Raw genomic sequence first — 26,065 nt, forward strand, 5'->3', positions numbered from 1 at the left:
ATGTTTTTTAGTTGTCCTTTAGAATGAATTAGAACTGCTCAACAGGACTAGGATTAACCCCCATGTTAATTAAAGAACAGTTAAAATTGTGGCATAGGATTGGATTCCCTTGTCTTTGCCCTGCTTCATCCTCTACTTCTTCATGGCCATCTGCTTCACGTCCAATTTTTTCACACAGCAAATCTTATAGAGGGATTTATGTAACTTCTTTATATCAGGATTCTTCACCCCTGATTTTCAAGTCTATGTCATGGGAGTGCAATTACTCCAGGGCCTTAAGGCATTGGTTATACTCTTCAACAGGTCTAAACCTGCTGAGAATAGCTCTGGCTATCTTATAAAAAGTGTAAAGGGTATTAGCAAGTTTTTGGTATGTTTGAGTTTTCCACCTCAGATTCCTTTTTGACTCCATACTGAGATTCACATACTTTACAAGAAGGGCTTCCATGTTTTAAGTTAAAGGAGACTACTATTGTGTACCAATATCATTCCCAGAACTGTGTGGAGAATTTATGACTCAGTGAGGAGCAAGCATGTGTTCTCATTAGGTATAAGAGTAGGTGATCAAGTAGGTGAACCCTTCAAAGTTGCTGCAGAAAGAACCCAGTGGTGAATCTGAATAAGATTTCACAGGGACGTCTCATATTCCAATGTTGATTCATTATTATTTTTTTTTTAATTTTCTCGGGGCAATGTTATTCTACTACTGGTAAGTAAAGAGACTTTCAGAAAGCCAGGGGAAAAAAGAAACCACAAAATTAGCATGAATAAAGTGCACAGCATTTTCTGTCCGAGTGGGAAATTGTTCAAAGACGTGATTTAGTGGAAAGAGTTTTTCATTGCTTTAGTGTGCAAAATTAATTCAAAGTTATGATGTTTGTAGAGTGTTATATGATAAAAGAAAGATGTTTCCCTTGTGATGTTTTTAAAACAAATAATTATTTTATTTTCTTCCTTTGCTAGGTTCTACCACCTAGAAAGGCTGTGAAGCCGGGCATGGCAGTACTCTTTGAACTCTTCCTTCTTGGTGGAACCTATACTTGGATTGATCGAGAAGTGGGATGGGGGGTTTTTCCCTTATGTGACAACAGTCTGAATGCTTTGGAGGGAAAGTTTAAATGTCCTTTCCTTAGAGGCCATTATGATTCTAAAATTGACCGATTCAAAAAAATTGAAAATTTAATTTCTCAAGACTTGGACCACTGGTTGTGCAATCTATACTTTCAGGTTTGTACATAAACATTTCTGTTTTGTTTAATTGAGAATAAATTCCACATTTTTTCCCCTGTCATCCTTAATCCTTTGTCCTGTTTTCAGCTAAGATAAAGTTAATTTTCCTCCAAGTAGCTGGTATGGTGCTGTGTTTTGGATTTAGGATGAAAATAATGTTGATAATAGGCCAATGTTTTAATTGTTGCAGAACAGAGCTTACACTAAGCCAAGGACTTTTCAGCTTCTCATTCCACTCTGCCAGTGGTGTGCACCCCCAGCCAGGGGGTGCACAAGAAGCCAGGAGGGGGCAGAACCACACCAGCTGATCCAAACTGGCCAGAGGGATATCCCATAACATATGGTGTCATGCTGAACAATTAATGTGGGGTGACTAGTTGGGGTATGAGGGAGGACCGCTGCTCAGGGATGGGAAGGGCATTGGTCAACAGGTGGTGAGCAATTGCATTGTGCATCACTTGTTTTGTACATATTATTATTATTATTACTGTTACTGTTATTACTATTATTGTTTTATTATTTCTCTTTTTTTTCTGTCCTATTAAACTGTCTTTATCTCAACCCACAAGCTTTTACTTTTTTTCCCCCGATTGTCTCCCCCATCCCACTGTGGAGGGGAGGGTGAGCAAATAGTTGTGTGGGGCTGAACTGCCTGCTGGGTTAAACTACAACATCCTGTCTTCGTAAAAAAAACAGTTTATCAAGCTACCTACTAGACATATAAAGAAAATGAACATCAAATACATCTCCAACTCTCACCTGAAATTAATGATTTTTCAAAGCCAGATTGTATTTGAAATGCTGAAATACTGTTTGTAGTCCTGGATCAAAAAATAAGACAAAGTTAAAATTCTGAGTTTAAAATTCTGAGTTTAAGCCTGTCACCAGTATATGTGAATTGGCACCACAGTTTTAGTGAATCTCAGAGGTGCTTTTGCAGTTATACATGGCTACAAAATAAAAGAGTGTGGTTTATGATATCATTGCATTTGTATGCCTGGGATCCCTAGCTACCAAGCGGCGATCTGTTGTAGAAACCTTACTTTTGAATAGGTTTTTGTCCAAACATACATAGCTTTTTTTTTTTTTTTTTTTTTAATAACTGCTTTAAATAGGCCTGAATTAAGAACTCTTTTTCAGTGGAAGCTTTGTTTCTGGAATTGTAAATTAACTGTGTTGTTTGTAATTGAAATATGTTCCCTCATTTGGAATCCTAATGAGACCTCAAACTTATACCTCTTTTATAGTTGTTTCTGGATCAGGAAAAAGTAGTTACCAAAAGTGGTGAATTTTGAAAGTATCTTAATTATAACATGGGTTACTTAAAATAAAGTGTACTTATTTGTTCTGCATTTTTTTGTAAAGGTGTTTTTAGGGTAATCTTCATTTTTAGATATACTAAGGAATTGAAAATAACTTCAGAATCATGTAAAGCAACAAGAGTTTATAGCAAAAGACATAGCATCAGACAAGCTAGGAAAGGGCAAGAGAAGAGTCAAAGTAGTTGAAATAGGGTAAAAAAACTCAGAAAATTAGCCTTTCAACACAATGCATAATCCTCATGGCTGGGATGATTTAACAAGCCAGGGAATCTATACTTTCCTAGATGATTTGGACAATGAGTCACCTCCATTTATGGGGTGTCCACCTTAGTCTGTGTGTAAAGGAAATGCATACAGGAAACTGATATGAGAGCAGAGTGTAGTAAATGGAGTATGGAGAAGCAAGAACATCCTAACATGCTCATACCAGTGGACTTCTAGAGTTCACAAATAGTGTATGCTTGTATGTTTTGGCTTTGTGGAATATTGAACTGATTATGTGTTTTGCTTTGTGTTTTTTTTTTTTTTTTTTTTCCTTAATAGATGATTAAACTACCACAGGATTCAGATAAACATGATGTGCATCTTCATCTCCCACCTGAACTTCCCATGTATTCCAGTATTGCTGAAAAAAATGAAAAGAATGGTGCTTCAGAGAAGGTTAAGTGTCATGGACCACAAGGTGATGATTTCAAACTTTAACATTTAAATTCAGGCTTTTATTGGAGCAACCCTTCATTCCATTTCAATATTAGCTAGTTGTTAGTGTTCTTGTCAGCCTAGATTTTCCTCGTTCAGGTATTGGTCCAACATGCGTTATAGCAGGAATGGTGATTCTTTTTTATTAAGATTGCTTAATTTTGTTTTCAGTTGTGAGCAATTTAAACCACCCTCATTGCTGAAGATGAAACTTTTCATGCTGACTTCTGCTTGAGGCTGAATAATGCTTGGAAAGTCACAGTAATAATAGTTCAGCTGGTTTTGACAACAGGCTTACAGGATTTTTTTTTTTTTTTTTTTAATATTACTTTATGTCTAATTATTTTTGGAAGAACTCTAGCACCTCCCTGGGCTAGAACAGGGACTTCAAGTTTGACAAGGAGATAGCTCTAGTGTTATAGTCATGCCTTATGCTATTCCTATGAAATTTTATTAAGATTCAGTCAAGTGGTAACCTAGAGGAAAGCCAAATTATCATTTGCTTATGTGGAGCAGACCTCCCCAGAAGCTTCCTTGCAAAACTTCTAAATGTTCCCATTAGACTGAACATCCTCTCTGGCCTCAGTGAGTCTTCTGAGGTAGCTAAGCTGAAGACATAATTAACCATATTGTGGTGGCCCTTCCCAAATTAGTTATCCTCTTCCCTTAGGAATGCAAAATTGGAAAGAATGGGAGGACACTGCCATTGGGTTTTCTCTTTCAGTGTGTGGGATCTGACTGCAAAGCTGAAAGGGACAATAAGAATTATTTTCTGGCATATAGACATGCTTATGTTCCCTCTTGTTTAATGAATTGAAGGATGCAGCCAACCCACAGGTTTTAGGGTCTGTGTGAGTGTTATGTGTAGATCTGAAACAGAGATTTAGTTCTTAAAGACAGAGGTTCATCAGGCATTTGATAACAGCAGCAGTGATGCATGATAGAAGACATGGGAGGAGAAAGAGGAGGATGTTGTAAGGAAAGGAGGAGAGCGGATAAGCAGTAGTCATTTACTGTGGCAAATGAACAGCTCAGATTGGATGTGTAACATCAGAAGAGTCCAATAGAAGTATTTTCAGACTGTGAGAGATAGTTTAGGAGATAAAGTAAATGAGGTTTGCCCTGCATCACTTTTAGGCTAAGCAGCAACCAAACTGATCAAAAGAGTTTTATGTACCCTGATACCAGAACTACAGAGGTTTAAACATACATCATTATGAGGATTAAGGTCTTTTTGTTGCCGTGAATCTTCTATATGTCTGCTAAGAATCTTCCTTCTCCAGATTCAGAACAAACCAATGAATAGTAGATTCAGAAGGTGGAGTTGCAGCCAATTTTTCTCAACAGTGAAAAAGAATTATAGACAAGCTTTTAATAAATCAAAACTCATCCTTACCATTATTTTGTCCTACCATTATTCTTTCCATGCACACAGACACACACATAACAAAGGGGCTGCAGCTAAATAGATAACTGTTTTGGAAATGAAGAAAAACCTGAGATACTCAGATGCAGAAAGATGTGTTTCTTAGAACTTAGGAAAAGCATTAGTGTATGTCCTATTTGACATGCAGACCTCTGAAATATGCTGATAAGCTGATCATGGAAGATCTGCAATTTCCATGCCACACAGATTTACATTAACAAAATTCCATGAGTAATTTCTGATATTGTTTATATTTATTTATTTTTCTTGGAACCTTCTTTAAAGATATTATTAGCTGCTAATATCCCCCATGGGTTTGCTTTTTAATGTATCTATGCAGTGCTACAGTATGCTGTTTCTGCTGGTGATATGTTGCTAAGAGATTTAATAATGGGTAAACAAACACAACATGTGGTAATCCATTTCAAATTAAAAGTTTATTAAACGCTAGCTTGATGACTTTCTGGCTATTTACAATTAAAGGAATGAACCTTAGGGAACTGGAGATCACGTGGTGAAAAATCACGACTTCAACATTTCCAACAGAAAGATGTGTTTATGATCTGTGGCAAGCTGTCGCACATTGATATGCTCTATAAATACTATATTATATCTGTTAAAACACCAAAAGCAGGAAAAAATAAATAAATAAATAAATAAATAAATAAAAGCAGCTCTGTTAATGTGACATTAAGGTTGAGACACAAACCAGAAAAAGCAAGAACAGTCTAAATGAAGACTGGTGTTTTGTAACTCACTCTACTGCAGTAGTCTAAATAGTGAGTGATCTTACATATCAATGCCATATGTGGTGCTGCAACATATAAGCAAAATAGAGCAGGTTAGAAGATGGTGTTTTATCCTTCACTTCAAATTTGTCTTGGTTATATAAGTTTAGGACAGAACCTTCATATTATTTCCACTGACTCCAGGCTACATTATTCTTTTAAACCGTAGATCTTTATTGAGCTAGGTATGGCTCTTCCCTCCTACACAGGATCTCTCTTTCAATGCACACTGTAGGGGAATGCTACCTAATGCTCCCTATAGCTTCCATTCTACCTTCCTTTTAGATTATGAATGTGCATTATCAGATCCAGTGCATGCCTTTAGTCCAAATCACGCCTTTTCTCCATTCTTCTGAAGTGTTATTCCTTGTAAGGTTCATGGAAGAGGACAGCTTCTGCTTCCATGGTCACCATTCTCTGCTGTTTTTAAGAAAAGTTTCTGTTATTTTTAGTCTATTGCCCCATTGCAGGCTCAACAGGCTCTGTCAATAAATAGATGATAATTTCTGCCTGGAATTCATTAGCTATTGTTGTGTGTTTGGAAGGCAGCAACAACTCTAATAACATAGGTATGAAAATTTGATGCAACTAGCATAGGTTTGGATATAAATAAGCAAGTATTCTAAATGCATGAAAACATCTTTAGAATCAATCTCCATATAAAACATTAGACATAAACATTCTTGAAGAGACTGCTCTTTATCAAAGCAAAATCCACAGCTAGATCTCTGTTGACTTTAGCATCCATAGAAGAGGGGATTCACATGTGTAAAAGGCCAGTGTAATTCAGTTGCATTCAGAAGAGTGTTAGCTCTTTCAGCCTCAGCAAAGTAGCTGGACAGAACTTTCATATCTGTTCTCTAGTTCAAACAACTTTAGATCAGACCCATTTAGGAAGTTTTACTCTACACCTGTTGGGAACATTCTTCCAGTTACTTGCTTTGCTATCTGTGCTACTCTTCTGGCTTGTAAAATTAAAGGAAAACCCACTTCATTCTAGTCAGTTATTCACATCTCTTTAAAATTGGCTAGTTTGAAGTTCTGGCACTGAACTAGCATGTAATGATTTGTACTCAAGACCTCAAAAGGGTGCTTAGAAGGGAGAAGGTGGAAGAGTGGCTGAGGAGGAGTAAGATACTAGAATAGCTTTTTCAGTGCAATGTTGTGTGCCGTTTTTGGCCAAGTTACAGTAAAAATCACTACCTGGAGCTAAGCACTTATGATAAATGGTACATCTTTTTAAGCAGAATCTTGAAAGTTTCACAACTGTGTGGAACCAGGAGGGGAGTTTTGCATTGTGTTCCTAAGCCATGGCTGCCATTGTGGATGCCCTTGCTTTGAAACCGCATAGGACTGCAGGCTGGGAGTTTGCCTTTACTGAAAGCTAAGGGAAATAAGTGCTATGTGAATTTTTGCTCTAGCCTGTCAGTGTTAGAGCTGAGGCCAAGGTTTTCAAGGAAAATGCTTGAAGGTAGCTGAGTTGTTTTGGTCCCAGCAGCAGGATGATCTCGCTGTAGTAGAGCTATGATACAGGCTATATTAGCCTGGGTAGTGTTACGTTAGCACGATTGCACTACTTGTGTTATCTGGGTTATCAGAGACGTTTGTTGCTGCTGTTTTGCAGGGTGGATGTATCATATGGAAGGACTCCCACTGCCTCATCATTCTTTGGACTAGATCCTTATGAAGGCAACATGCAGATTTTCTAGGCATCTGTAGTATTTTCTCTCCAAGAAGTCTGCTTGTCCCTCATTTCCCCTGCTCTACTACACTTCAGGAAGATAAATAAAAAGCAACTTAACTCTTCAAGAATGGTTTTAAGGACATTTATTTGCACTAGCATATAATGGAAAAACAGCTCATTCTTTTCCTAAATTTTATTTTCCTCCCCCTACAAGGTTTGCTGTCTTATGGCTGGCTCATGTGCAACATGAATCAACCAGAAGAAAACTTAATACAGCTGATTTTTTTTTTTTGTTTCCCAAACAACAAGCATATAATGGAAATAAATATTATAAAGTAGAATCATTTTCATTTATACAATTTATCCATTTAAAATACATTATAGAGCATTTTTTTCAGTATTTCTTCCTACTTTTTGCTTGCCTGGCTGTTGAAAGCAGCATTGCTTTCTATCATTTGGCTTTGGCAGTCCCCGAAATACACTGGAGTTGTAAAGCTTTAAACAGTTGCGCAGGTCTTTAATTGTAAATTAGTTTTGACAGAGCTGCTAGGCAAAGGCCTGGCCCATACCGTCATGATGCTAGCTGACAACCCCTTACTGCTCCTGGAGCAAGGAAACATGTGGAAGGAATTGTTCTTCTACATTTCGCAGCTTGTCATTTCCTCTGCAGGGCAACCTCTGACCTCCCTGAAAGATCCTGACACCCATAAGGGAAGTATTCCCACTGTTGTAAAGGAAGTGGAAAAGCAGTTTAATGCTGCAAAAGGAGGAGAAGCGTGTGCACCAGAAGAAACTGGGAGGAAAATGGAAGAGCTTAAAATGCTTCCAGCAGGTTAGGACTTTTATTGCATCATTTAATTTACTCAAAGTTTGCAAATAGATCTGTTTGGCATGCGTGTAAATACCCTCATCTCCCTTCCCCTTGCTCTGTGATATCATCTCATAATTATTTCACTAGGCAAAGGAAGTGATGGAAGAGTTTAAGTCGATTCTGAGGGATCAAAAGCAGCTTAGGCAAGAAGGTACAGAAGTGGTGGGCTCCTCTGTCTAAAATGTATTAGTAGGCCAAATGTGTTAGCAATTACAAGGTGTGTGTGGAGTGTACTGACAACATTAAATTATGGCTGGTGTTTCTGTGATGTTTTTACATCCTTTCATTTTATTTGTTCGCTTATATCCATGGATTACATGTTGTTAGATGCTTGGGGAGTATTTATTCTTCCTGCAACATTTTTAATAGCAATATCCTTTATTAATTGTGCTGAAATACAGTAGGAGTGCTTGTCTGTATTGACATCAGGTAACATTTGTTTCTGGGACGTGGGATTTCTTTTGAAGGTGAAAGTCTTGCAAATTACACTGTTCTTTTTATCCCAGGTAAATTGTGTTTCTGAGAATTAGGTAGTATAACTCCTAGGTCCTATGCTAAGCTCATATGCTAGCATGATGTCCAGAGACAGATTCACCATAGGACAAGCTAAACGAGGGGTTGCCCCCATAATTAGGGTCTGCAGTTGTACCCAGCACTCGGGGCTCTCCTACCTACTGCAAGGGTCAGCTTTTGTTTTAGGGAATGGATGATTCTCACTCCCTTGAAGTGCAGAGAGAGCTAAATGTGCAAGTGACAATAAATGAATCCTGACACTTGAAAGAAAAGTGCAGTTCTCCTTTTACAGCAGGACGTTATGGTAGGCCATTTTAGACACTGAACATAAAAAAAAAAAAAAAAAAAAAAAGACGTAAGAAATAGCTACCTGAGGGTTCCTGCATAAGCAGTAGTTCTTGGTATTTTTCAAATCTGTGGTCTTCACAGAACTACACAATAGACATCTGGATGGTGGTTTTAAGCCAGTATTCATGGCAGTTTTCCTTTTAGAGCAACCCCCAAAACAATTCAAAACCATTTCTCTGGAGGTGTTTGTTGACTGACCAAGAAGACTATGTGTCTGCTCTTACGAGCACATGAGTTGAATAGCTCATAGAATGTTAAGTGGGTGCAAGCAGAGGTAAGAGCTTGCATGGCATTGCTTAGTAAGGACTTATAACAACTGTGCATTGATATTGACCACCATAGATGCATAAGAAGGAGAATACAGAGTTAATGACAATTTCTGCTAAAGGGTGTTGGTGACAAATATTAACAAGGTTATGGAAAAATTGTAACTAAAATTTCAGTACACCTCATAATAAGACCAACACTTTGTTAACATGTCTTTTCTGGATGTTGTTCCTTCAAAGAATATAATCACGGCTCTAACTTAGATCTTTTTTCCCCATGTTTTTACTTTGGGGAAATTTACATGGAAATTCATTCAGTTCATGCGCACATTAGTTGCGCAAAGCAGCTTAGAGCACTCACAGTATTTTAATACGAATAACCTGTATGAACATAATTATATTAAATAATATCTAATGGTATTTTGACATTTGCTTTTTTATCTGGTTTATATTTTTTTTGAAGATTTATTCTCCTTGACAACGTTTGGATGGGTCTACATTTAGAATGTATAAGCAATTAATTTTTGTGCAGGTAGACAGCTATTCCTTCTGCTCTCTTCTGCCTATCCCCATCACCAATGTTTACCTAGGTCTAAAACTACAATGTCAAAATTTTATTCAACTTAGTTATGTGGAATTTAGTAGATGTCCAATGTTAAATAAAACATTTTAGGGCTCATATTTTCAATTCAAGGTCTCTTTACAAATACCCTGAAAATATTTAAAGAAGTGGTCTGATTTTGAAAGGTGCTAAATTACAATGACTTTGATTGAAGTAAGATTAAGAAATTGTTTTGCATAATTAGAGGATCTTACTTAGTATACTCTGTAAGAAGAAATACTACAATCACGTACAGAGAATTAAAAAAAAAGATCTGGTATAATAAGGGAGCCTACCTGAACTTCCAGCAGACCTCCAAAAGCATCCCTGGATTTGCAACAGGCAAAAATTATTTTTGTTCATCTTTATTCACATATCAACAGATTTTTTTTTCTTGAAGAGCTCAATTTATGATGCTTGGTAAGTCTATTACATGTTAATTTAATTCAAAACTTTGATTTCAAAAGTTTCGTTTGTTTTATGATGGAGGATTGTCAGTAACGTAACCAGTAAACTCAATATCTGCACTCAGAACTAGAAAGGGGAAAATGTTTCACTTTGAAAGCCTCCAATTAGTTATGCAGAATCATGTATAAACTAGGATTTATAGTCTATCTAATGTTTAATTTCAACAGCATTTTCCTGCCCATCAATGCTCACCCCAACAGGCAGTGCCTCCCCAGCCTTCCTGTCAACTGAAGCCTAATTTATTTTTTTCATAGTCTCCAATTACACATGTACCACAGTAAAAATCGTGGAAACGTGTTAAATAATTGTCACAAATATTGTTAGTCAACCTGTGACAGAAAGCTTTCTGTTCATGTTCTGTTTTTCCTTCATTCCAATGCTTTATCACCTTTCTATAGCACACCCAGAAGAAATGTTTGGACCCTGATTTTCAAATCTACCAGCTCAGAAATATTCTTTTGTTTAATGTCTGTTTTCAAAAATAAACCAAATATTGTCTGAGAATATTTAAGAACTTCAATTTGAAACTCCCTCCATGTCTGTGAAAAAAAACATTGCAAGTGAATTGTGTCCTTTCATGATATCAAAAAACATTTGTCTGAACAAAGCTTCAGAATAACACCTAAGAAAGGGAGGCACTCAGTCTAACGTTGGTGCTCTTGCAGATAATACTCAGCATTGTATTCAGAACATATTAAGTTGTCCCCTCCATATAAAAACAAACAAACAAAGACACAAACAGAGACACAGCTTCATTGTACTTTTGTTATTATGTTTGGACAGAAAGAGTTTATTTTTTAAAACAGCCTTGTGTAAGTGAGAAATGGTTCTGTTGAGAGGATTGTTCTGTTGAGAATACTCACAGATACTTCTGAAACAATTTTTTGAAAATCATTGAGTCTTCCTTGTAGTATTTCTCATTATGCTGTAACATGATTCTTTTTCTAACATGCTGATTACATCTCCATAACCATTGCATGCAGATGCAAAAGTAATAACCTAAAATAAAAGCCCCCAGAGCTGTTCTCATTGGTAGTTCTTCATGGGTGCCACATTCAAGGGAAGTATGTTTTAAAATGAAGGTTACTTGCCCTTCATACTTTGTACAGGCAGAGACTCAGGTGGCTGAACCTTCTCTTTCTCTGATGATTTTTTTTTACTCTAAGTGGGACTGTGTAAAGGATTGGGTGATTCTTGCAGATAGGATTAAATTCAACTCCCACTTACAGTTGTGCAATCAATATAATCCACATTCTTCTCTTTTTCCAATTCTTACCACATCGATTGATTCCCAAAGGGCAGGGTGTAACTGAGGAGAGAGTCCCGTTTGACTTTTCGTGTTGTTCTGTAATTCAACCAAGTTGGAGATTTGTGTGTCTGCTGCCCCACTCCTGGGTGGCACCATTGTAAAATTCTTACCCCCTGACTAAAAAAGAAGTTGTGGCCATCTGAAGGGAGTGCACTTTATCCTTCTCTGACTATAAAAGTCAGAAATATTTCCTGTCAAACCATCTTAAGCTAATTTCCTAGCTGGTGACTGTCCTGTTTCTTTTTGTTCACCTTTTTAAAAATTGAGTGTTTAAAAATGCTCATTTTTATGGTGATAACAATTTCAGTAGAAAGAACAACTGAATTTCTAAACATCTTGTCCAATATTCAAACAGGATAGAGGAGACTCAGATCCAAATTACTTTCTTTTTCTCTTCAATTTTGACTTCTGCAGGTCTCTTCCCACCCCCGAATATCTCAAAATTTCACAGTAAATTATCTATATGTATCCTTTAAAACATTCATAGTACAGACAATTTTTCCCATTCCGTTCCAATCCCAGTTCACAAAGGATGTATCTAACTTTTAGGTTTTAGGGCAACTTTGAAGCAAATGTCTTGCTCTCTGGTTCACTTTGCAGAGTAATCTCAAGATCAGAGGGTCTGGACTCCATTAAGATGAAGCTAAGCAACAGGGTGCACTTTGGGTTTATGCATCAGGTAGGACAATTAGGTCCATCAATTTCCAGGATGAGACTAGTGCAAACATGAAAGAAACCCTTCAACACACAGTAGGATACTCAAAGCTTACTGTGGTCCTCGGAATTGCCACTTTCACTCCACAGACCCACTCTTATTGCACCACAGTACTTGTTACAGAAGACATAACCAAAAAGGGTAAATTCCAAACTTGATGTAGGTGATTAAAACATTTACATTATACTCTCCAGGGCCTGAGAGGCAGTAAGACACCCTCCATGATTAAGAGTCATGCTAATACTCTCAGGTATTGCCCCTAAAAGGCTTATGCTGAGAAAAGTAGTTGCATAGAATTAATATTTTAGTTTCCAACTTTCCATCCTGTTTATAAAATGTAGTTCCCAGCTGAACTCATGGACTTGTCACAGGTGACATATTCTTTGCATCTCATATCAGATGTGAGCTATGTAACATCTAAATTCTTTTTTGGGTGGACTTAATGTAACCAAGAAATAAGATCGCCCTCTTTCCCATTCTTTCTTAAATCTAGGTGTTATGTTATGCCTATTCCAAAGTGGTGGGTAAAAATGTCAGCTATTTTTTCCTGTTTGCCTTATACAGATGCATATCATCAAAACCATTCTGCTGGAGTTCCTATTAGTACCTGATCACTGATTTAAAGCATTGCAGTTATATTAAGGTTTTTATTGTTTTTGCCAGGTCCTGGTATAATCCCACTTTCCCATTCTTATGTGAATTATCTAATTTATTAACAGAAAGTTTACCTTGTTGTACCTTTATCATAGTTATGATACCTATCTTTGTTCATTCTTACTTGGTGCTATTTTCTCCTCTTCAAATTGTTCATTTTTATCATGAATGTTATGCTCCCTTGTCAGGGAACAAAATGTGTTTTGAGTCAGTTTACTAAAATAGTCACTGCTAAGTGCTATATCTGGACAAAGTTGACACCTTTGACATTTTCTAAAATGGCAAAAATAACTGTATTTAAGGTATGATTTATGGGTACTATATATCAAAGCAATTTCTATGTTACTACAGTTTCTGATGCAGTCATCCCAACTCCTTCAATGAAGGAGCTGTTGATAACACAGCTAATTAATGTTTTATTAGTTTTCTGTGGTCAATTTTAAAGAGTCTTTAAAAAAAAAAAAAAGCTAAAATGCAATTTAATAATGAAGAACTCTGTGAATCTTTTTTTCTTTCTCAGAACTGCTTTTTTTTTTTTTTTTTTTTTTTTTTTTTTGTGCATATGGAAGAAACAATGTCTACATAGCTCAATTTTATAAGTCGCATTTCCCCCCACTATGAGCAACTTCTATGATTAAAAAGAAGACTGGAGTCTTTAGATGTCTTTCTGATTGCTGGCCTCTATTAAAATCTTCTTAAAATAATAGATAGGTTTAATTCCTCAAGTCAAAGAAAAATTATATCATCTTAAGTATTTTCCATATTTATTATATTGATGAGACTTGGCTATAGAGAAAAAAAAAGGAAGCAAAATCTCTTGTATTGCAAGTTTTAAATGTACCAGGCTAAGGTTTACTTAATTAGAACCTCCAGGCAATAAAGGAGCCCTTTTTTTAAATTCTGTGAATCTTAATATGCTAAATAATGCAAAGCTTCAACTCTTCGAGCATGAGACACACATCTGGCAGCTTAACATTTAAATTACAGAAAAAAAAAAACAAAACACAACAAAACACAACACTTCAGTAGTAATTTTCATGAAGAAAAGAGTGGGAAATGTATTATAACTAAATTTAATTTCTTTTTAGATTTTTCATCCTGTCTAATTGTAAGCATTTGCCATCTCCTTTATTTATTTATTTTCATACATTTTTTTTTCTGTACTTTTTATTGATCTTTAATTTGAGCAGCTTCTTACTGTTATAGCATTGAAGAGTTACAAGGTGTTTTTACTTGGCAAAAATTATTTAGAGAAATCTATGAGGAATTAAAGTAATGAGCTCAGTGGTATAGAAAGAGACAAACATTCAGAGGCTTACAAATAAAATATTAAAAAAAAAAAAGCATGTAATGATTAAATAACAAACTAGAGATCCCATTTCTAAATTTAGAGTACCATTGTTTTCTTTATTCTTTTTATTGTGTGACTTTTATTTTTATTTTTTTGTCCAAGGTAATTATTGCTTTGTTCATTTGCCTGCAAAAACGTTGTCAAAGTTTTCATTATTTCAGCAAGGCTATTTGGGAATTATTTCAGTTACAAACAAAATAAATAAATAAATTGCACAACAAAGAAAACCACAGCAACCATCTTTTCAAAGGTATGCTTATATTTTAGTATGTGTCTGTGTATGTGATACATATCTTTTGTATCTGGTCCTGTATCACATGCATGGAATATGTGGAAAGGATTCAAAGTATTTGTGCCACATATGTGCAGAAGTGTGACAAAACCCAGTAACTAATTCGTGTAACTTCACTGATTTCAGTAGACCTCTTCTTTCACCCCACCTGTAAATCCCCTCTGAGTGCTCAGCATATATATACCTGTATATCCATAGATCTATAAACAAACTGTACCATATTTTTATAACGTATATCTACAGCTATAATAGCTAAAGGCAATTATGTTTTTAAGGACACTTGACTGTTTTATTTAGGGGGAATTGGAACCAACTGGGAAAAAAAAAAAACACAAAACTAATCATTAAGTATATTTTTGGCTTATCTTCTGTGTGCCATAGATTAAGAAATACAATGCAGACATTTATTTCCTCCTCACCATTGCTTGCCATTATGTGGGAGTACATTTGTGTTCATGCTGCAGGTCACTGCTTTTACGTATTTTGACGGACTCACTAAGTAAATGTTGCTTAGAAAACATTAATACTTCAGATCCCCATGCCTCATTTGGTGACATTCTCGATCCGCAATCATGGCCATGCAAGAAAACAAACTTTCTTCTCTTTTCAGATGAACATATTCCGGAGCGTTTAAAATATCTTTCACTGTTCTTCTTGAGTCTATTTTTTTTTCCTACTTATTCTTTCTCCATGGTATTTATACAGTCATTATTTCCTGCACCACAGTATCTGAAGTCTTCCCTGCATCAGCCTAATGCTTCTGGAAGGTAGGAAAAAACAAACAACCTACTTATAAGTAGGACAAATGGGGAAAAATGACCTGCCTGGAGTCATGCAGGACTGTGGTGGAGGAGGGAACAAAACCCAGTTCCTTCCTTTTCAGAGTTTTATCTTATGTACCAATATAAAAATGCACCTTTTCTATTACAGAGAATGATTTTTACCAAGATTGCTCTGGCTATACAGATGATCACTGTGGTATCTTTCAGCTGAAAGAAGAACAAGGAATACGGCACAAGGTACTGGCTTTAGTCTGAGCATCACCATCACCCTGCAAGTGCATGGTGAAGCCACTGGAGCTTCCACCTGTGCCATTTAGGAATAAGTTGGGGGTGTTGTTGCTGGGTTTCTTTAACACTGCGGGTTTGATTACAGCTACCATAAAGTTTTACGTGGCCAGCAGTATTTCTGTCTCCTGTGTCTGTCTCAGCCAAAACAAAACAAAACAAAACAAAACAAAACAAAACAAACAAACAAAAAAATTTCCAAAGAGGAGTAGGAAAGACCATCCAATAATCAGGCAATAATAATAACAGCTTGATCGAGGCTGCACTGCAAGGTGATATAATTTCAGTGATATTTAAATGCAACATAGATTTCCTATGTATATATAAACTTCAAGTCCTCATTTCCTTTTGCAGAAGAACCATCATCAGGTTCTTTTTAGTATTCGTATTCCTTGTAAATTAGTCAAGGACATAATTAATTTGTGAACAAATATTTTGTCAATACAAGGTACCATGAAATCACATATGTATTGTGACAACACCTCCTGGGTGAGTTATACCACATAAATACTGAGAACTAAGACAGAAAGAAAACGTGTTCCTGAAAATTTGTCCATTACTTCTACCTGCATAAGCTGATGTAAGTCAGATATTTTCTAAGCAAAGATGCCAGTTTTGTCTTTAAGTGTTGCTACCCTTTAGCTCTGCATGAACTGTGATTGCAAATGTGAATATTCGAATTAACAGTTCTGGCAATTCATCTCACCCTGTTCTAGTCTACTCTGAAACATTTTTAATGCTTTTAATTGCCAATGGAAAAACGTCATCATGGTTAAACAGTACTCAGAGTACTCTTAAACTTGTATACATGTACTATATGCATATACCTGTACATGTACCATGGTATGAATACCTGGTAGATGGGAATTATTATTGCAACTTTGACTTTATTAGTGTTTTTCCATACTTGGTGATGATTTGCATATAAATATCCATGAACAAAACCAAACTGGGCAATGGGAAATTCCTGCATTTTAAATGACTATGTTTTCAAGTGACTTATTTCTTTAGGGAAGTAACTTAGAGAAATCAGTTATAAATGAGTTTAACTGCAGACTGATGTGTGTGTAGTCTTATATCTATAGGAAGACCAATCTAAAGACCAATGAAGTGGGTGTAATGGGCAAAGCAACCCAACCCATGGGAGTGGTAGAATGAAAGTCATTTCCTACAATCCCATAATAGCACATTGCCTTTGAACAAAATGCCACACTCTTATAGGATCCTCAGATGTGGCTAGCTCTCAAAGCCACATTAAAGTGACCTGATTTTAGCAAGGTGCATAAGCTCAAGGGTAATTCAATACTGTCTAGCCCCTTTGGATTTAGTGAAATGACTCACTAGCTTACAGTTATTGACATGTTTAAATAGATTTCTGAACTGAGAGTCTTACAAGAAAAGTTCTGCACAAAAGAAACGTGAGCATGTGAAATCTCATTTCAAAGGTTGTAAGAGCCCCTCTTTTTTAATAGGATGAGTGAACCCTAATGTTCAGAGATCCCTGTTTTAGCACATTCAAGATTTAGACACTTAATCTGAACTATGTCATTTAGGCCTACTTGTAACTCTAAATTGAAAATGTCTTCTAAAATAATTTTACTCAACAATCGTAAATTGGACACAATACAGAACTAGCATAAACAGGGGGAAGACAGCAGTTCATGTAGTGGATTATTCAACTCGACTACCACTTTTCCTTCTGAAAAAATATATATATATGTATGTATATATATATATATATTTAAACACAAACAGAATTTTGGGTCTCACCTAACCATTTTGGGAAAAGTAGATTACATCAGTGAAAACAAACATAACCCTTCAGACCTCCAATCACCTATGCTACAGAAGTACATAATCTCCCACTGAGTATCTCCTGAGCAATGGGCATTAGCGACAACTTATTTTTTGTTGCAATTGGAATACACACAGTTGCATGTATTCAAGATATTAAATGTTTTCTATGAAGGACACAGTGCTTCTGGCCAGTAACTTCCATGAGAAGTAAAATATATTCTGTTGCCATAGTCCCATCCTCATGCATATGAGCAAGCTCCTGCTTTTGTACTTCAGACAAGACCAAACATAGTCTCAGAGAAATTCACTCATAATGCTTTTCAATGCTTTTAGGGTTTATGTTTTAAATAATATTTTTGTATGTATTTTGCACAGGAACTAGTTTCATGGAGACCATGTCAATGTAAGGCACTTTACACACTACAACCAACTATGTAGCCGGGACTTTTTCTAGGGAATTAGGCCAGTCATGTAGTAAAGTGCAATGCTATCAGTAGCTGCTTGGCATTAGTATTTAAAAAGAGCTTTGAGTGTGCTACCCTTTTCTAGTCTGCCTTAACTCTTCATATTTACATAGAATCACTTTTTGACAATATATCCCATTGCTTGTGGCAGCTTTTCCAATAGCTGCTGAATATATAATGCTTGTGTCATGTTTACCAATAACAATGTTCAGCATTATGTAGGCATGGATATGAACCTCTGTCTGTTACATCCATGAGCCTTAAATTAAAATTCAAAATGTAGCTGCAGTCTAGGTAATCCAAGCTTCAGAATACAAATTTGCCTTTTAGAGCAAAATAGTTTACTGAGTGAAAAAGGAAAAAATAAATCTTTGTAGTTTTCGTAATTAGTGAAGTATACAGTGATGTAACTACATCTAAAGCTAAAGCTTGGAAAGCTTGTTCCTTGGAAACTTTGAGATTTTTGAGATCAAGAGAGCAAATTTGGATATTCTTTTTCATTACAATTTGCATAAACATGAAGGCCAGAAGCATCCTTAAATCATTTAGGTTGTCTTCAAGGAAAGTTTAGAAAATTTTAACCACTTCTTCAGTAAGATCAGTAATGTCTTCAAGTGAACTACAGTAGTTTCCAGATAGTCATCTACTCTTAACCTTGAAGGCATCAAACACCTAGAAAACCCTTCACAGAGTTTGCTATTGTGCTTAGAAATGTATTAATAGATAGCTTTGTTAAGTCCCCTGAGGAAATCTGTTTAGTAATGGCGTCTCTTAGTGGAAGTGATGTCCAGTCCTCTAAGAAGGGTCAATTAATGCCAAGCACACAAGAAACTTGCAATCACTCAAGAGAAAGGTGACGCTAGTGCTGAATTGGGCCTGAATAATAATAAGAATTTTATTCCAGTGATAAGCACAGATTATGAATCTATACTTGGTGTTGCACTGAAACATGCAGTACTATCCCAACTCCTCCTCTGTTCTGGCACCAGAGCAGTGTGGCCTGGATCAGAGTGGATCCAGCTGAGAGCTAACCCAATTTAAAAAGAAAGAGGCCAAATAGTGTTAATTCCCTTCCTAGATCAGCTCCCTCCGTATGCTGTGTGGATTCTGTATGGATGTCCAATTTTTATGCTGATAAAGTGCAGTGAAATGAGAAGGTAGAGGAAGGCTAGATGACTTCTGGTGTCAACATGAGTTAAGAGGATTTCTCAAACCACCAACGTATAATAACAAATCAATCCATTGAATGATACTCTTAAGCATGTTGAGCCATATTTGCCACTGCTTTTTACAATTTTCTTGCAGAGTGAGAAGTAAGACAGAGATGGAAGTCCAAAACAGGGTGAAATTGGCAGCTCTTTGTTAGCTGTGCCCAGCTAATCACACTACTATACTTTTTATTTTTTTTTTCTTTTCATTTAAAGATCAACTGGAATAACCCACCTGAACAATATTATCAAGAAAAATCTGGTCCTGTAAACAATACAAGCCTGGAAGAAGGTAAAGCATCTTCAGAGATCAACTTTTACTTGGAGGAGTTAGAGAAGTATACTTTTTCTCTATGGTAAGTAATCTCATCACCAAATAACTTCACAACCCAGAAGCATGCTTTGTTATTCTTGTATTACAGAGGTATCTACATTCAGATGAAAGTTATTAAGCCACAAATCCAATACATAAAGTTTGACAATTACTTAAGCAATGTCAGATTGTCACCTTTCTACATGCCTATTATGATTATGACATCATAGGCTATTTTTCCATAGAGATCATTTTTCTGTATGTGTGCTATTTGTTCAGGTAAATATTAAGTATTTTAGTTTCTGCTGTTTGCTCACAGTAGCTCCTGGCCTTATTTACTACATGTATACCTTGCCTGGAATACAGGATTACTGATTTCATTGTACATTTCTTCCCAATAAAACTTTACAACCAATATTTCATTTTCATTCACAAAATCATTGTAAAGTGAAAAAAGGGTATTATTTCCCCTTCATAGATAGGGATACGAGGTAAGATATTTCTTGCATTTATAAGCAACCAATGTTTTTTGTTTGTTTGTTTGTATTTTACTCCTTATTATCTTGTATGACTGAGGATGATCAGAAAAAAAATTGGAAACAATTTATACCTGATAATGCAATTTTGAAATTCTAGTATTGCTTTGAGAAACTGTGAGTTTTGCCAAATAAATAAATAAATAAATAAATAAATAAATAAGGAGTGGAAATGGAAGATTTATAGCAAAATCTCAGTTCTGTGTTTTAGTAACAGTACACTATTATTCTTGGATGTTACTTTAAATATTATTTTTCTCTATTATAAAATACAGATATGGGTAATGACATAAAATGAAAAGATAATTTAAAATGAAATTAAAAGACCTAATTAAAATGAAATCTTTTCTTTTACTTATAATTGTTTTTCCTGGGATTTCATCTTCAAGGTAATTGCAAAAGTTGGACAGTTATTTATAATTAGTAGGAAACAATGAAGACCCAATCCTTTGTGAAATGAAATAACAGTCTTTCATATAACTGTATTGTGATTTAAAAGTTCAAATTGTGTTTTGAAAGTTCTTAACACAGCCATATTGTATACCTCTTCCACCTGCAAATCATCTCCAAAGTCTCAAAGCATCCAGAAAATGAACATCAGGATAGGGAGGATGTCTCCAAAAATTTGGGTTCAAATGACTTCCCTATCAAACCATTGGAAAGCAGGATTAACTGCAAACCAAGCAGCCTCCAATATTGCTAGTCTGGATAATAGCCTGTCATTCCCTGCTCTCACTTGCCATGTTCAATTCATGCTTTTAAAGTTTGGCAGGAAATCGGGTGAAGACACTACAGAAACAAGGTATATTTTTACTATACAAACCTGAACTAATCCCTAGAGATGGTCAGAACTGAGCATTGCACGATGCAACAATCAAGTGGAAAAAGCACATAATAAAAAAGACTGACATGACTTTGCTGAACTAATCAATATTATTTTGGACTATTAAAAGCTCCTGCGTCCTGGCCATGATTTAAGAAGATTTTAGAGTAGCAGTGTTCATCTAAATATCTTTGCCTGCTCCCACTGTTTTATTTACCTGTCTCAGTTTTCAAATTATATTAACCATATTATCATCAATGATTTCCATCTCAAGGTGCTCATTTTATGTGACAGTGTTTCTCTTCTGCGTCTTTCAGAGTAACAGCAATCCAATTAATTTTAAAGTCAGTAACTGGACAGCATCAATCTTTCTTTCCAAAGTCATTCAGCTTGAAAATGTTGGGAAATGGGGCCCAAATTCACTCTTCCTTAGCAGCAAAGAACTCCTGGAGCACATATTAGTTTCTGGTCACTGTCCCTTCAGCAGCCCAGCTCCAGGCTTTTCAAGCTCATGGTCTCTGTGGTGGCATGAATATATGGTTTGCACCCTGTAAGGTGCTCCAGCAGGAACAGCCATTATATGGGACCTCAGCTGGCATTCACCTCACAGGCATGGGATCTCAGCTGGCATTTACCTCACAGTCTTATATGGGACCCAAGACAAAATGATGGTTCTCCCCTCCTTTTGCTTTTCCATTTCCTCTGCTTGTCATTTCTGAGGAAACCTGGTTGATTTTTGGATCCCTGTGCCAGTGTGGACGCTGGCTTTGCTGTGGTTCCATTAAGGGGACCAGAGCTATATTTGAGCACCATGAGTTACAGGGTGCAAACCATATATTCCCAGTATGAAACAAAGGCTACCAAGTATGCTTCCCAGTGACTGTGCTTTCTGTCCTTCAGTGAAGACAGCTGAGGATAGTATTTTATTATTTCAATATGCCATTCTATTTACAGCCTTTGTCATCCTGTTTGAAATAAGCATCACTGTTTGCTTTTTTTACTTTTTTGTTTATTATGTGAAGGTCCCATGAGCTTAGAACAAAACAGAATTTAGAGAGCATTTCTTTGCTTTCTGCTACACAAGTGGTAAAATGTCATCTTTATCAGAAAGAAAAAGAAAAAGAATGGGAAAACAAATCATTCCATTCTTGGTAAAGTAATATAGATATTGTCTGTAGCATGCCATGTAAAGAATACGTCTTTAATCATCCTTTTTTTTTTTCTTTTTCTTTTTTTTTTTCTTTTTTTTTTTCACTGAGAGTTAATGCAGTTTCTGTCTGTAATTGAAGGAGTATCAGATCCCATACAAGTTGTTAATTGCATATGCTAACATGCCAGTATGAGGTTTCAGTTGTTATTCACTTCTGTCCATCTTTTCTCCTTTCCTTGTCTCCTACTTTCTCCATCAAAGGGCGTCAAATCCTCTTTGTCTGTTTCCAGACCTTCCTCTCTGCTAGGATTGCTGCCTTTTAAAAAATGCAATGCAAGATAATTAGCTACTACAAAATTTTTTAAGAGGACTTTAGATCTGGGGGCAGCTTAGATGTCCATAAACTTCAGAGTTTCAGATGCTCCAAGATGCAATCTGAGCAATTTCCTTGATCTTTTACTGCAGCTGGTAAATCATTTATTGGGGCAGGTTATTTTAAAAAATCCTCTTTAGAAACAAAATCCCATAAAATGTATTTATCATAAAATACTGCACAACCAACAGTCTTCAAAGTTGTACATACACAGTATTAATTAAAAGCTAGTGTTGTATTGTGACAAGTTAAAAGTATGCACCCACAGTCTCTCTTTCCTTCTCTCCCCCTGACTCTCCCTGTATTTATTTCTCTCTCCTTTCCTCTCTCTCATCATCTCTTTTCTTGTAGAGCTTGCCAAGGGGGAGATTGCAGAGCAGAAGCAAAATTTTGTTTTGTGATCAAAAATAGCTTTTTTGATAACTGTGATTATTTTTTTTCATTGCTCTAGCATCCTTGTCATTTTCCATTCAGATTAGTTTGACAGTGGTGCCTCACATCCATCGGCCAACCCTTCTTATAGCGGGCATCACACACGTATGTAATAAAAAGATGACGATTCTGGCTCCAGAAACCTACAGCCTTCAGCTTTGATCTTTCAGGCTGCTCAAGTGGCTCTTCTACTGCACCCATGTGCATCCTTGCTGAAAGCAATTGTCTTTTTCTTAGACCCAGCTAGTGGAGGGGGAGATGAGTCCAAAACTTATGAAGAAAGAGAGCAGGTTAAGACAACAGATGAGTGTGGTCGTATATTAAAAGGAGGTGTGCACAGTTAATGTGATCAGCAAAAGGAGAGCTTTGTAGGTACTGCTGGAGAGCTGACTCCAGGACCTTTCCTCATACCATGGCTTTGCTGAACCTCCTTTCTCTCAGCAGTTTGCCTTTCTAGAAATAAGAGCCCATGCAACCTGTAGCAGAATGTAGTGGCTATTGTCTAAAACAGATGAAATCTATAACCTTGAGAGAGAAAATGTTTGGACAAATTTCAACCCTTGCAGCCCAAAACCTGCTGTCAGAAGTTTTGTTGTTGTTGGTGGTGGTGTTGTTTTTTTTTTTCCTATCTTTGTTCTTCAGTCCCCTGAAATAAGCAGAATTTGATGAAAACTGTTCTTCACAGCTTTTTGTCACTATAAAGGCAGATTTTCTGAAAGGAGATAATAAGTACAGAAGTAAGAAATAATTTCAGCACTTCCACATTTTAACACTGCTTTTTATATGTTGTTGTATTGGAGTTAGAAAAAACATCCCAGATTGCAAGAAGTTTTATCTGTTTCAATAACCCCAAATAATGTCATAAATGATTTCTGTGACTCTAGGAATCAAGTTTGACTTCAAATACAAATAATGAACTAGTAGTTTCAATTACCACCAACGTATCGTCAAACGTGAACTCTTAAGGGTTAATATCGCACAGTAATATAAAAGTAACAATCATCCTTTGTCTCCATGTAATTAGCTTTTTAACAACATGCCTGTAGCTTATATCGAGGCTAAATGCTGCTTTGAAATGTTTTCTCCTGAGCTCCAAACGTGTTAAGCTGATTTTGGCCAGCTTCTGTAAAAACAATTTATCGCAGGACACCATAAGTCATGAGGCCGAGTGGTGTATTGCCCCAGATAGCTCAGGGGTAGGCTGGATGGTGCATTTCCAAAGGAAGATCAGAGAGCATCTTGAGACAGGAGATAAGATGTTGTCTCACTGCACACAGGCATCAGTAAGAAATAAATCCTACCTACATGTAGATTTACATACTCACACCTCTAAAATCCTTGGGCTTGGGTCAGGCTTTGGTTCTGACTTGTAGCCATCAGGAGCAGACTTGGTCTGAGAAGGGTAGGAAGGGGAGAAGAAACAGGCTCTTGGCAGCACACAGCAGCCCAGACAAGGTGATAGGGTAGATGAGACCTTTGCAACGCTGCACCTGTAGCCCTGGTTTTACCTAATCTTTTTTTGTTTATTTTTTAATGAAATCACTAATCATACTGAGGGACAGGAAGAGTTAACTGTAAGCAGCACAATATAGTGAAGTTGTTTTTAATAAAAACAATAAAATTCTTCTTTATAACACACATGCGATTTGACATTGAAATAAATGCAGATGCTTCTTTGCTTGGTGTATTCCCTGTTGTGCTTTCTAAAACACCTTCACATATGGTTTGCCTCATTCCCGTGAAACTGCTTGTTGTTTATGTCATACAAACAGAACAGATTGAATTTACACTGAGCAAGGAGAATGATGAATTAGACATTGGAAAATCCTTGTGTGGGTGTTTAAAATTTGTTCAAAATTAGTGGCGCCTGTTTAGAAACTTTCCCTGGATTTACCCTTGAAGTCTTCTAAAGATTTTGTTAAAATATAGAAGAGAATTGTGTGTCTGCCTATGCTGCCTTTTATTCAAATATGTAACATTTAGCTAAAATCAAAGGTCAAAATTTACCATTTTTTTATAGCTGTACTAGTACAATCTCCTTCTTGTACTATGTAGAAAATATTGTCACTAAGAGTGGGCATTCAACTTTCTTTTTGAAAAAAAAAAAAAAAAAAGGACTGTCTCTTTATTGCTTGCTTTAAAAAGCAAATTTAAAAATTTAAAAATTAAAAAAAAATTAAGGAAGAGTTTCTCAGTAAATTCTGAGAACCCAATTTCACTGTTTCTTCTCCATTTTGAAGCATATTTTTTGTTTGTTTGTTTTTGTTTTTTAAGAAGGAGATTTAAAGGTAAGCCAAGTGTCACATGTTAAGAGAAATTGGAAACTCCACTATTTTATTTGATTACCCTCAAATACTTGATATGCCCTTCCTAAAACACTAAAGCTTTGGCTATATGAGCATGGAGTGTCACCTGCATCAGTCTTGATTCTGTACTCTCCATGGGAGTTTAGTTTTGCAAGCAAGTCACAGCAGGACATAGGTCATGGATTTTTTTTTTTTTTTTTCATTTATTCAGGTGTTAGATTAATGCTTACACTGGTGCATGTCTTTACAACTTTGCAGTCTGAGTTTTGTATCAGACTGGTACATATTTCTGTGGAGTTTTTGCTTTAGTCTTAAGCCTTGTGGGGGATTTTTCTGTTGCAGTAAATGTTTATTTTCTGGAGACTTCTACTTATATGGACAAATCATTAAATATAGCTATGGTGTCTTCCCTGTTCCCTGCATTTTTCTGAAGCTGTCTGTTCCTCTTTTTGTTTAATTCAGTACAGTTCATAAATGGACAAAGTCTCATGAACTGCATACATTCAGAGAGACTGTGTTTCTTTGTAGACTGGTATAAATGAAGAACTATATCCCTGCATCAATGCATTATGGTAAACTGGTGTAAGTGAAGGGTGAATGAGAAATAAGTTGTATCTCTTGATAATACAGATGTGGAGACAGAGGTGACCAAACTGGAAACAAATGTAAAATAATAATAAAAAAAAAAGGTGCAGATATCTAAAGTCTGCTACCTGTCTGTCCAAAATCAAGTAATTTAGGTGGCAGAGCAACATAGATTTGGATATTCAAATGTAACAGGGAGTTTATAGATCCCAGAAGTGACCAGTAGATTAAGCAATCAAAAACATGTTTGCCCTTGTGTCCCAGCAGTGTCAGAGAGATAGCTGTGTGCCTGTATTTATATGCAATAAATTCTGTCTTTGATTCCTCCTATCATATAACCTGCTTAAATATTTTTAGCCATAACCTTCAACAGGTTAAGAACATTAGGGACTCCTTCTAGCCACAACTAACTTGTTTTCATGGGTTACATGATATTTGGTGTTGCCAAAATATGTTCTAAGGAGACATAAGTCT

General features: G+C 36.2%; 1 protein-coding gene across 1 annotated transcript in view; it reads left to right on the forward strand.

Moving 5' to 3' along the window:
• Positions 1-26,065, forward strand: part of OFCC1 (orofacial cleft 1 candidate 1) — a 185,336-nt gene that overhangs the window by 78,144 nt on the left and 81,127 nt on the right. The window contains exons 12-16 of the mRNA XM_032181084.1: positions 964-1,227; positions 3,096-3,234; positions 7,820-7,981; positions 15,468-15,556; positions 19,290-19,429. Coding sequence (XP_032036975.1) covers positions 964-1,227; positions 3,096-3,234; positions 7,820-7,981; positions 15,468-15,556; positions 19,290-19,429 — 794 coding nt within the window. The remainder of the gene's footprint in view (positions 1-963; positions 1,228-3,095; positions 3,235-7,819; positions 7,982-15,467; positions 15,557-19,289; positions 19,430-26,065) is intronic.

Source organism: Aythya fuligula, chromosome 2 (genome assembly GCF_009819795.1).
Source record: "Aythya fuligula isolate bAytFul2 chromosome 2, bAytFul2.pri, whole genome shotgun sequence".
NCBI classification, from domain to species: domain Eukaryota; kingdom Metazoa; phylum Chordata; class Aves; order Anseriformes; family Anatidae; genus Aythya; species Aythya fuligula.